This window comes from Cibotium barometz, chromosome 3 (genome assembly GCF_041138505.1).
Source record: "Cibotium barometz isolate CiBa-2024 chromosome 3, ASM4113850v1, whole genome shotgun sequence".
Lineage (NCBI taxonomy): Eukaryota > Viridiplantae > Streptophyta > Polypodiopsida > Cyatheales > Cibotiaceae > Cibotium > Cibotium barometz.
This window is the reverse complement of record NC_141048.1, coordinates 49,296,841-49,308,568: the sequence shown is the minus strand read 5'-3', so window position 1 is coordinate 49,308,568 and position 11,728 is coordinate 49,296,841. Positions and strand designations below refer to the sequence as shown.

Genomic DNA, 11,728 nt, shown 5'->3' with positions numbered 1-11,728 from the left:
CTTGGGAATTCAGAAATCCCCCCTCGCACGCAGAAAACCAGAGAACAAAACGTACGTGGAGCGAAAAAATAACAAAAGAAACAGAATTGCAGAAGACAAATTGCAGAAACTGATTTCAAAACACGGAAACACCTCAACAACAAACACACAGTCGCCTTTCCTACAGTGTAAATTTCACTTCACGCAGCAGCCCGAGCTGTAAACTGGAGCTTGGTGCAGGGCATCTCCCTGGCAGCGGCGCCAAAAATGTGCGCTTTTACCGCACAGGTCATAGCTCGGGACTTGCCGAACACCGTATGCGAGCCACGAATGGCTGCAAGCATACAACCAGGAAAGCAAGCTCAAACAGAATGCAAGGGTGTGTCACTCACCGCTCTAATCGCCGCCGTGAAGGATTCCCGCGTCACAGCAGTGAAGGAGGAGCCGCCGTCGCCGCTCTACCGCCTCGCCGCCGTCGTGCCGCTACACAATGCTCGATTGCTCTCTCACTCTCTCTCTCTCTCTCTCTCACACACACGCAGGAGAAGGAAACCAAGGAGATAAGGCAAGAGCACTCTTGTATTCAACACATGAGAATGAGAGTTTTAGGGTTACATTTGGCTCTTATAGGTGACTTGGCCGTTCACACATGGGCATCCATACATGGCCGTTCACACATGGGCATCCATACATGGCCGGCCGATCCTAACCCTTACCCTGCTGATATTCAAGGTGCGCCTCTCATCGGCGATCACCCAATCCCTTTATCCTTAACATATGGTGCCGACAAGCCCGGCCCATGACCCAGAATATTTAAATTAATGACATAAAACATAGTACATCTCAATGTCCGTCATAGATTAACATATGGTGATTTACATTCACATTAAACATATACTACCATGCATGTGAATCATGAGAGCTCTGTTTAAAAGCTTATACATTTTTTGCTTTTCCAAATCACATAATGGTCATTAAAACACATCAAATATAAAAATCGAGACACTTCATTAAAGCTAAATCAAGTCTTGGTCCAATAAAATTTTAATGGCCTTTCAACAAAGTCTTTAATGTTGCAACAAATGGTTTATATGCTTTGGAGGCATTTGTAACTAGCGTTAACATCATGAGGAGTCTTGGGATGGGTGAGATCTCAAAGATAGGGTCACGGACTTGAGGTGTGTTTGACAATTCAACTTTGTAAAGGTCACATGCAAAGTCCTCACCTTTATGGTGCTTTGAATGTGGAGGGAAACCCATGAGATAGAGGGAGGCATTTCACCATCCCAACATGAGAAAGACATATATTACACAATGACCATTCTATTTTATGTGGAGAAGCATGATTCTATATTGGGAAGTACAAGCAAAATGTAGCACTTCTAGGTGGGTGAGCAATCCAAGGGGGCCAAGAAGGTAAAACTACCATAGGTGTTGTATAGTTATTTAAATTTAGCCACTTTGGTTTAATTAAGAAGCATGGCATTAACATTATCGCAAACAAATTATAGGGGCCACAAATCAAGACAAAAACAAGTATTTTAGGTCTTCCCATGAGCCAAGATGGCAAGAACCATCTTATGGAACCTTCCCACTAGCTTTCTAATTGTGCCAAAAATGGAACAATACGATTTTTTCTTAGAAAACTTTGTTGTTGCTATGCGTGGGAATGAGAGTTTCCAATAGAAGTAAAGATACATTTAGCCAAGTTAACTCGCCTCATGGGAAAATGGTCTCAACCCTTTGATTCATGGAGTGGGTGCAAAGCTTGTGTCAAAAGTAGGTAGTTTGAGCCCTTTGGGGGTGGGTGTAAAACTTATGTCACTTGCAAGTGTGAGGCAAATGGTAATGTTGTTTAGCCATCCCTTTTGGGATACATAATTGATATTTAACTTGTGACTTATCTATCATACTTATCTATCATCTATGTTATTAAAATGTAGGCGTCTAAGGCTTTATGCAATCTCAAAGTGGACCCCCATATACCTAGTATGAAAACATCTTTTGTATCCATTAAATTGTTCTCTTAGCACTCAAAAACAACAATCTATTTTTTATGGGATGCATGCACTCATGGTTTGGGGATGCATGCACTCATGGTTTGGGGATGGATGTGAAATCTATTTTTTATGGGATGCATGCACTCATGGTTTGGGGATGGATGTGAAATCTTGCATATCTAATGTGACACATCTAGGCCCTCCTCCAATCCAACAAGGGCGAACTCTTAGATCCCTAGTCAAAATATCATTAAGAAAAGAAGGGCATTTCAACATAGTATGAACACACTCTTAAGAGTTAACATGTTGGATCATCATAATTCTCATTGATTATGGTTAAGATTGGCCCATGTCAATGGGAAAATTGAGTGTGCTCGTGGAGATGGATAAGTATGCGTTCAAATGGACCCACCCTAGTGTCCCAAGAGATTTTCCAATATCTTCCAGATGGAGGAGCAAGAGTTGATCTATCGGTGTGGGTGGTGAATCCAAGGCTCGAAAAAGTTGGTTTGTAGTGTATTTTCTCAGTAGAAATAGAAAATCGTGGTTGGATTTTGGCATTGCCTTTATCACAAGGGTAAAAATCTATATATTTTAGTGTGGTAACCCTGGCATTGGTCTAATTTTCAATGCTAAATCTCGAGCATCAATTCTGTTATTTTGATTGATTGAAGAGAACATCCTCTGGGCGCTATCCCGCCCACCATCTGTAAGCGGCCCATTCAAAGATGTGTGAAACCCCAGTGATGTGGCACAATCAAGGGCTGAAAATGGAGTGGCAGGGACGGTTGGATGTGGATCGATCTTGGGCGGATCGGACGGTGGAGAGGCGGCGATGCCAAAGAGGGGACCTTTGTTTTGGCTCCTAGGATAACACCCGGGTCGAGCGAGAGAAAGACACAGAGAGAGAGAGAGAGAGAGAGCAGTGCAGATCCAAAGCCTCGTCTTCCTCATATCTGTCATCAGCCATGGCCGCCTTCGAGGGCAAGTATACTGGTGTGTCTCCTTCTCCTCTCCCCCCTCCTCTGCTGTTTCTATTTCGTCTTTCCTTTCCTTCTTTTCTGCTCTTTCGTTGTTTTTTTTTTTTTTTTTGCAACAAAGTTGTCCACTGCATGGCTTTTCAAGCCAGATAGTCTGATTGAATGTATGAGTCTCTGCCATGTTTGTGTCTATTCTGTCTTTAGGGTAGTGAATAACAGTATTTAAGTCTAGAACATGGATTTGGCTCCCTTGGATTAACTCGTAGCCCGATTAGTCTGCCAAAATTCTGGATGCACAGTGGGGGATCTATCCGGCCTTCGGAACTTCTATCTTCAATTTTCGCTAAATTTCAATCTGACATTGAAGTTGTTCTCAGCTTTAGGAAACTTGCCTCTCTTTTCAAAAGAGGCTTTAGAATGATAATTATATCTACTTATGTGTGCTTTCAACGTTATAAAGTATGTCCTTTCTTAGCTTTTCCATGCATATATAAGTTTAATCTTAGTTTTTAGCATGATGGCTTTTTTCATTTTCTTCAAGTGAGGTATAACTCAAATTCATTAAAAATGTTTTTTTTTCTTAGCTTCTTCACGCATTCCAATCTGTTATTTAAGATGATAATTTCTTCAGATGGGGTTTAGCTCATTTTCTTTTAGTGGATTTTAGCATGATATATTTCTGCCTTTCTTTTTTAAAAAGTTGCTTCCCAATCTGATTTTTCTAAGATGGTATGACCTATGGGTATTATACATCTTCATCTTGGTTTTTTTTTTCAAGTTTGTTGTAATTGATTTTACTGTGAAATGTGTTAACATTACTTCAAAGAACTTGTTTTTAACATTCTGGTAATTTTGTGCATAATGGTTATTAATATGTCTGTGTTAGATCTCTACTTCTTCTCATAAAAGTTTTTGTTATGGGGTTTTGGGTTTATGTGAACACAAGGGCGCTTGTTTAACCCCTTGTTCTCATGCAGATGAGCTCATTGCAACTGCCAAGTACATTGCTACCCCTGGCAAAGGCATTTTGGCAGCAGATGAGAGCACAGGAACGATTGGGAAGCGGCTTGCAAGCATCCATGTTGAGAACGTGGAGTCGAACAGGCAGGCTCTCCGTGAGCTGCTCTTTACGGCCCCTGGCGTTCTGCAGCATCTTAGCGGGGTCATCTTGTTTGAGGAAACCCTGTACCAAAAGACCACTAGTGGCAAGCCCTTTGTTGAGGTACTGAAGGAGGGTGGAGTTATCCCGGGCATCAAGGTTGACAAAGGTACGGTCGACCTAGCTGGGACAAATGGCGAAACCACCACTCAAGGTCTGGATGGGCTTGCCCAACGTTGCCAGCAGTATTACAATGCGGGTGCCCGTTTTGCCAAGTGGAGGGCTGTCCTGAAGATTGGCCCAACTGAGCCATCTCCCCTGGGTATCCTTGAGAATGCCAATGGCCTAGCACGCTATGCCATCATCTGCCAAGAAAATGGCCTGGTGCCCATTGTTGAGCCTGAGATTCTTGTGGATGGGCCTCATGACATAAAGAAATGTGCAGCCGTTACAGAAATTGTGCTTGCTGCAGTCTACAAGGCATTGAGTGATCACCATGTCCTCTTGGAGGGGACTTTGCTGAAGCCAAACATGGTCACAGCGGGGTCAAATGCACCAAAGGCAACACCCGAAGAGATCGGTAAGTACACAGTGCAGGCTCTTCAGAGAACTGTCCCTCCAGCTGTTCCCGGGATCATGTTTTTGTCAGGTGGGCAAAGTGAAGAAGAGGCGACCTGCAATCTGAATGCCATGAATCAGCTAAAAACTATCAAGCCATGGACCCTTTCTTTCTCATTTGGGCGTGCGTTGCAGGCAAGCACACTGAAAACTTGGGCCGGGAAGAAGGAGAACATTCCTGCTGCGCAGGCGGCTCTTCTGGCTCGTTGCAAGGCAAACTCTGAGGCTGTCTTAGGCAAGTATGCAGGTGATGCTGCAAAGGGTGTTGGAACTGGAGAGTCCCTTCACGTCGAGAACTACAAGTACTAGTAGCTGCTAGTAAACCCTTTGTTCTACTTTGTTTTTGAGTACAAGTTTTGGCTGCGACGATAAATGCCATGGTCATGTGGCACAACTTTGAATAAGTGCTGAGAGCAGGAATCTTTCCAGAAAGCTCTTCAATTTTCTAGAAAATAGTCTTGTTTCAGGGTTATTATAAGTTCAAATGTGGTGTGAACTGGTTTTCTTTTCTTTGAAACAGCCATGTGTCGTCTGTCCATTTCTTCTTTCCTTCATGAACTTTTTTTGGCTGTAATATGTGTAGTATGTTCCTACTCCAAGTTTCTGCGAAGCCGCTGGCAAATCTGAGTATCTGTTACAGTGTTGACTATGTAGATGTGGTGAAGCAATTCATAGTCGAGTATGCTCTTTGATAGTATGTGCTCGGCTGTGTAGTGTCACCACCCAAATCGATTTCCTTCAAATGTGCATACTAGTGTCACGTTATCATCCGAGTTGTTATTGCTTGTAGGTGGAAGCTGCTTGCCCACATTTGCCATATGTGAATGACCTATGGGTCATGCTTGTGTTTAGCAAGAGTTTAGCTAACTAATTTTTGTAAAAATGTCTTGGGATAACATGGGATGTTTCAATGCTATCAAACATTGAGTGGAGAGGGTTTTAGGGTCTCTACATCAAAAGCATACTTCATCCTTGTTCCTTAGAAATTCTAATTTCAAGGTTCAAAGATTATGTCCGTATCCTATCCTCACCATCTCCTATTCACACAAACGTGTGATCGCCATTGTAGATCGTGTGATTGTAATTGTAAATCATGATATGCTCATCTGCATTGAATTGCCATGCTTAAGTTGCTATTTGGAATTATCCCCCGCAAGCTGCACGCTTAAATTTAAGGTTTTTAATGTCATTTAATTTAAGGCTAAGAAACCTAGGTCTGTGTGAATCAGGTGAGCTTTTTTTTCCGTCCTAATGCCCTAATTGACATGAAAACTTGAATAATTGGAGTAGAGCTTGAAGTTATTTAGAAACTTTTTGAGAACATTCTGTCTCTGGAATAGAGCTTGAAGTTTATATATTGAAACTTTTTAAGATCATCAGCTCCCCTTGTATCTAGACACCCAAATCCTGCATAGAATGAACACACAGACAGTGAAAACGGAAAATGAGGGGCTGATATATTTGCCAGTGACTTCACAAGCAGTGTTTATTTTGCCCACAACTCAGTGATCAAAAATTAAAAAAGAGACAAAACAGTCTCCTCTGCCCAGCATCTTGACGTGTGTCTCAAATGCCTCTTATTGCTAGGCATGCCAAAAAAATTAAATAGCAACCTCTTCAAATAGAATGAAAGCCATGGAGAAAACTCCTTGTTTAGTTTCTATGCAACAGGAAGAGCTTCGGCACATGTCGTCCATGCAAATATGCTGAATGGTAAGAGGGAAAGTAGCTCTCGACGAGGATCAAATGTGTTACATTGCCCCTTATTTGGCAAAAACTTCCCCCACAATCTCTTAAGCAAGCCCTCGGGTAGATCGTTTTGTAGTCTCAGAGGTGGCTTGCTTAATCGTCCTGCTTGAAGCCATTACAACTTGTGGTCACAAAGCAACCACAATACACAATACTAATGGGGGACCGACTAGGGTTTGAACTTGAACCTCCCCTTCTTGAGGCACAAGGTCCTTGTGGTCTTCTAGGGTTTGAACGAACTCACTACTAAGCTATTGGTGGTTGTATGATGCAAACGATATCAAACTAGATCGTTATATAACTTCTTATTAAAATGAAACCTATTAATACATGCCAAGGGAGTTAGAACACCCAATACTTCCCATGTAATCAAACAAGAGATTCCTCTAGGTTCAAACGCTACTTCAATCCTACATGCCACTGGGAATGTGAGCACGAAGCAGGTTTCTCCGGGCGGGTTTTTTTTCACAACCAATCTCTCTATACCCTTGTCTTCTCTCTCTTCTCCCCTCCTCCCTACTCCCACCTCCGCCCACACCTCAGCTCAGCCTAGCCTAGCCCAACCCAACCCACCTCCTTCCCCCTCCTCCCACTACAACCGACTCGATCTCCTCCCCCCTCCCCCCCCCTCTCTCTCTCTCTCATTGCCACAAACTCGATCTCCCCCCCCCTCTCTCTCTCGCATTCTCATTGCCACCATACACTTTCCCTTTGTTTTCTCTCTCTCTCTCTCTCTCTCTCTCTCTCTCTCTCTCTCCATGCCCTCCCTCCCTCTTCCCCTCCCTCTCTTTGTCCCTCTCTCCGCCTATCTTATGCTCATTTCTTGTTGTCTCACCACCTCCTCCCCCCTTCTCCCCATTTGCAACCCACTGCAACCTCCTTCTCCCTCTCCCTTTCCCTCTCTGTCTGTATCCCTCTCTCTCCCTCTCCCTCAACACCCTCTGTCCCTCTACACTATCTTCCTCTCCCTCTATACACACACTCCCCCCCCCCCTCTCTCTCTCTCTCCCTCTACACTATCTTCCTCTCCCTCTATACACACACTCTCCCCCCCCCCCCTCTCTCTCTCTCTCTTTTAATCCACACCCTCATGCATGCGCTCTCCACCTCTGTCTATCCTTCTCCCTCTCTCTTTCACCTCTCTCCACCTGTCTTATGCTCATTTCTCTGTTGTCCTACTCTCATGTCTCTTCTCCTCTACAATGCCTCTCTCGTCTACTCTCATGTCTCTATCTTCCTATCCCTCTCTCTTTACACTCTTTCCCTCTCCCTCTCCCTCTACACACACTCTCTCTACCTCCTACACTCTCATGCATGCTCTCTCCACCTCTCTCTATCTTTCTCCCTCTCCCTCCCTCATTGCCACCACACGCTCTCCCTTTACTGCCTAATATATATATATATATATTTAAATAGCAATGAACACGTTTCAACGCTATGAAACATGTCATCCACCTTATATTTTTCAAATACATGATATCAAAAGGAATACAAGATACACAAATTAATTTGGTGTGATCTTTAAGAAGCCAATGTATATAGAATAGCATTTACAATAGCCTCATTAGGCTCCACACATACAACACATCTGTCCTCATAATGGGCCACTAGAGCAAAATCTCATGCTCTTGAATACAGTTCAACAACTACATTTCCCACTTTTGAGCATGACTTTACGATGAATTCCTAGAACTCTCTTCCACGCTAATAGTCTCCTGCAAGTAATCAATTCCAATAGTCATATTACAGCAATATCCTTCAATTCCAAATATAAAATAAGTACAACACACTAATTCATACCTCGCCAAGGGCGTCCATCTCTTGACCTCACCCAGTTAGCTTGGACACTATTATCGACAATAAAATCAATCATGGGTGGTGGCGGACGTATCCTTGCCACTACGTTTGTGAAGGTCGCGCAAATGAGAGTATAGACCTTTGAAGTAAGTCACAAGTGTCAATAAATAGGAAACTAATGAAATGAAAATGTTCAAAGCACACCAAAAATTTGCAAGAGTTGACCTCACCAAAGTTCCATACGCTTGTCCTACTTCACTAGAACCAATCAACGGAATTGCATTGTTCTAGCTATCATGCATTAAATGCAATTCAATAATAATTACAAATTATTCATATTGACATCACATTCAATAACAAGAACTTACACTTAGGTACTCTGAAAGACGCAAGCTTGTGTGAGTCTCTTAAAATCATAGTGCCTAACACATTTGTCTTCTCGGAAGGTGGCAAGGTTGAAGAAGCGTTGTACAAACTCTCCTCATTCAAGCAAGCAAGCTTCTCCTCCTAGTTCACTTGAGATAGTAATCTTCAAAAAAGAGAAAGAAAATAAAATTTAGGGTCTATTTATGGGACTAAACACTACAAAGATTTATAGTTCATTATACTTGAAGAACTCTTTGCCTTGTTCAGGACTAGCGATCACCACATATCTTTGAGTAGTTTTCCTCAGCTTTGGATCAGGCTTGTAATATGCAACCCTCCACACGGTTCCTCCAATTCCTTTCAAGGGAGTTGACCTTTCAATATCTCAACTTCTCTACTCATATCCTGGAATATGACATGATATATGCATGCATGAGTTTATATATGAATCAAACCAAAGAAAATGTGGTGGAGTTTTATGGTTATATTGTGGTTACCTGGAATACTATTTGTGAGAGTACACCAAGCAACATGCAATTATACCAAGATGGTCGACCAGCTCTTCTTTGGGTTTGGAAGTACTTCTCATTCCACTTCTTCTTCAACTCTGAAGCTTGTTTAAGTATTGTCTCCTTGTTGGATTGTCCCAATGCTCTTATCAGCACAATCTTTTCAATGGGAGAGGAAGGGACATACCCAATCTCATTCATCCTAACCGAGCAAAATTATTAATATTGGATCAACAAAAATTTGTATACATAGAGATACATGGCATGCTTAAAACATGCATACCTATTCAATCTAGCAACAAGAGAGAGAACCCCCCCCCTCTGCCTCCTTGTCGAACTCCAAGACAACCATGTCCGCATCAGTTGGGTGGTAGTCCTCTCTATATTTGAATGATGTGTTTTAAACTTCAAAATCTTAGGAACATTTAAATAATTGATTGATTTAAATGCATACCTCTGTTTATCTCCTCCATCCATGCAACCAACTGATGGTTTCCATCCCAAATGTAGAACATCTTCTTTGAGAGGAATGACCACTCTGTATCTTTGATCAGGTTCGCAAAGTCCTCATTTTCCTTGTGCCATATGTCATCCCAAGATGCCTTGTGAACTTCCATTATGTCTCTCATAGGCAGCCTCGATGACTTCAACGAGAATATAAACTTCTCCTTGTCCCTCACATATCCATAATTAAAAAACTCATAACTGTAGTTTTTGATATCTAGAAAGCACCCTTCTTATGCAAGGGTTACTCACTAAACGACAAAGAGGGGCAGGAGGCATGGGAGTGGGCTTTGTAACTTGTATGAGGATAAGAAGTGTGAGATTGCTATTATGTTACATTTTATTAACAAAGTACAATCCCAACAATGAATGAGGTAAAAGGCTTACCATAAGTCTCTCTATTGTGTTTTGTAATAATAGATTCAAACAAAGCCTAGTAGAATATGTTACTTTGAACATAATATTCCCTTACTCCTTCCTCTACCTCGACCTCCACCTCGTCCTCCTCTTAGTTTCTACAATCCCCTCCACTTCTTCCTCTTCATCCTGCTCCAATGTGTTTTGGGTGGTCTGCTCTCTACTTTTTGGCATCTAGCTAGGTGCAGATTTTCCATGGTCTTTTCCCCTTTGCCTCTTTGACTTATTTTATTGTTCTCCTGTACTTGATAGGATCCAATATTCCTCATTATTAAGCACCAAATGCTTTTTCTTCCTTTAGGAGAAATATGGACTCTCCATTTTTCCCCTTAAGGAGTGGAAAAAAAAAGATTGGCCTGACCAATGAGAGAGCTGGGATTCTAGATCCATGTAACATGGATCTTTTTGTCATATCTTTGTCCAAATCTCTTAAGACAATAAAATAATAGAGTCCATATCTTAAAAAAATAGAAAAATGTCAGATTTCATGTTAGATTCCATATCTTTCATGTCAAATATACATGGAAGTTTGAAAACTGAATTTTATTTTTTTCTATTTTTTATGTTTAACTTTTTACTTTCCCTCCTTTGCATTTCATTACCCTTTCATTTCTCCCCTTTTTTTTAGCGGAATTCAATTTCGCCATATCTTCTACAACTCTGGTTCTTTCTTCACGAAAATCTACAGTCATGTTGTTCTACACCATAGCTCTCTCCTCCTAAAATTTCATCTCATTTGGACAAAACTTTTGTGAGTTATGCCTGTTTTCTCACATGAACTTTCCCTTCTCTACACCACAGATAGCTATCTTGATGTGAAGCGGCTTCAAATTCTTGTGAGTAATTATCATATATTTAGGGTTTGTCTATGTTTTGTTTGGATGTGAGTAATAATCATAGGTTTAGGATTTGTTTATGTTTTGTCTTGATGTGTTGCTGTTTATTTTCTTAGGAGCAAGGTTGTGTAAATCAGAGCAGTAAGTTGTTGTTTATTTCTTGTTGTTTTAATCTTTATTTGTTGCTTTCAATCTTCTTTGCACATTATTGATTTGAAGTGGAATAAAATACCACAGTAATGATAATAGGTTTAGGATTTGTTTATGTTTTCTCTTGATATGTTGCTGTTTATTTTCACAGGAGCAACAAGGTTTGTGAGCAGTAAGTTGCTATTTATTTCTTGTTTTTTTTTAATTTATTTATTACAATCTTCTCTACACAGTAATGATTTCAAGTGGCATAAAATACAACATTAATGATCATAGGTTTAGGGTTTGTTAATGTTTTGTCTTGATGCGTTTATGTTTATTTTCATAGGAGAAACAAGGTTGTGTAAATCAATGCAACAAGGATGTGAGCAACAAGGTTGCTGTTTATTTCTTGTTGTTTTAATCTTTATTTGTTTCTTATACAATCTAACATATATATTTATTAATTATGCAGTCTAGCTTTATTAATTTAGATGTCTTCAAGGAGGAGGAATATCAGTAATATTCACACAATGGAGGTGTTTAACAAGAGAGATGATGAAGGTAACTGGATCCCTGATCACTACAATAAGTTAAATTGGATTTTAATGTGACCAAGTACTCGTGGCAATTTCAAGGTCAAGCTCAAAGAGGTCACAAACCCTAACAAGCAATGGAAATGTAGAACCCTTGGAAGATTCTATCATGGTATGGTTGGATTTCCCTACAGGCAATGATTTTCAGC

The 11,728-nt window shown here is 41.0% G+C and overlaps 1 protein-coding gene across 1 annotated transcript; it reads left to right on the top strand.

Moving 5' to 3' along the window:
* Nucleotides 1-2,825: 2,825 nt before the first annotated feature.
* Nucleotides 2,826-5,142, top strand: LOC147640192 (fructose-bisphosphate aldolase 5, cytosolic-like). The gene is made up of 2 exons (XM_086778232.1): nucleotides 2,826-2,975; nucleotides 3,937-5,142. The coding sequence occupies exons 1-2, from the start codon at nucleotides 2,948-2,950 to the stop codon at nucleotides 4,983-4,985; spliced, it is 1,077 nt and encodes a 358-aa protein (XP_086634358.1). The 5' UTR covers nucleotides 2,826-2,947; the 3' UTR covers nucleotides 4,986-5,142.
* Nucleotides 5,143-11,728: the final 6,586 nt, after the last annotated feature.

Coding starts and splice junctions, on each gene's coding strand:
- LOC147640192 (XM_086778232.1), top strand. CDS start 2,948: ATGGCCGCCTTCGAGGGCAAGTATACTG. Junction 2,976..3,936: donor CTTCGAGGGCAAGTATACTG/GTGTGTCTCCTT, acceptor GTTCTCATGCAG/ATGAGCTCATTGCAACTGCC.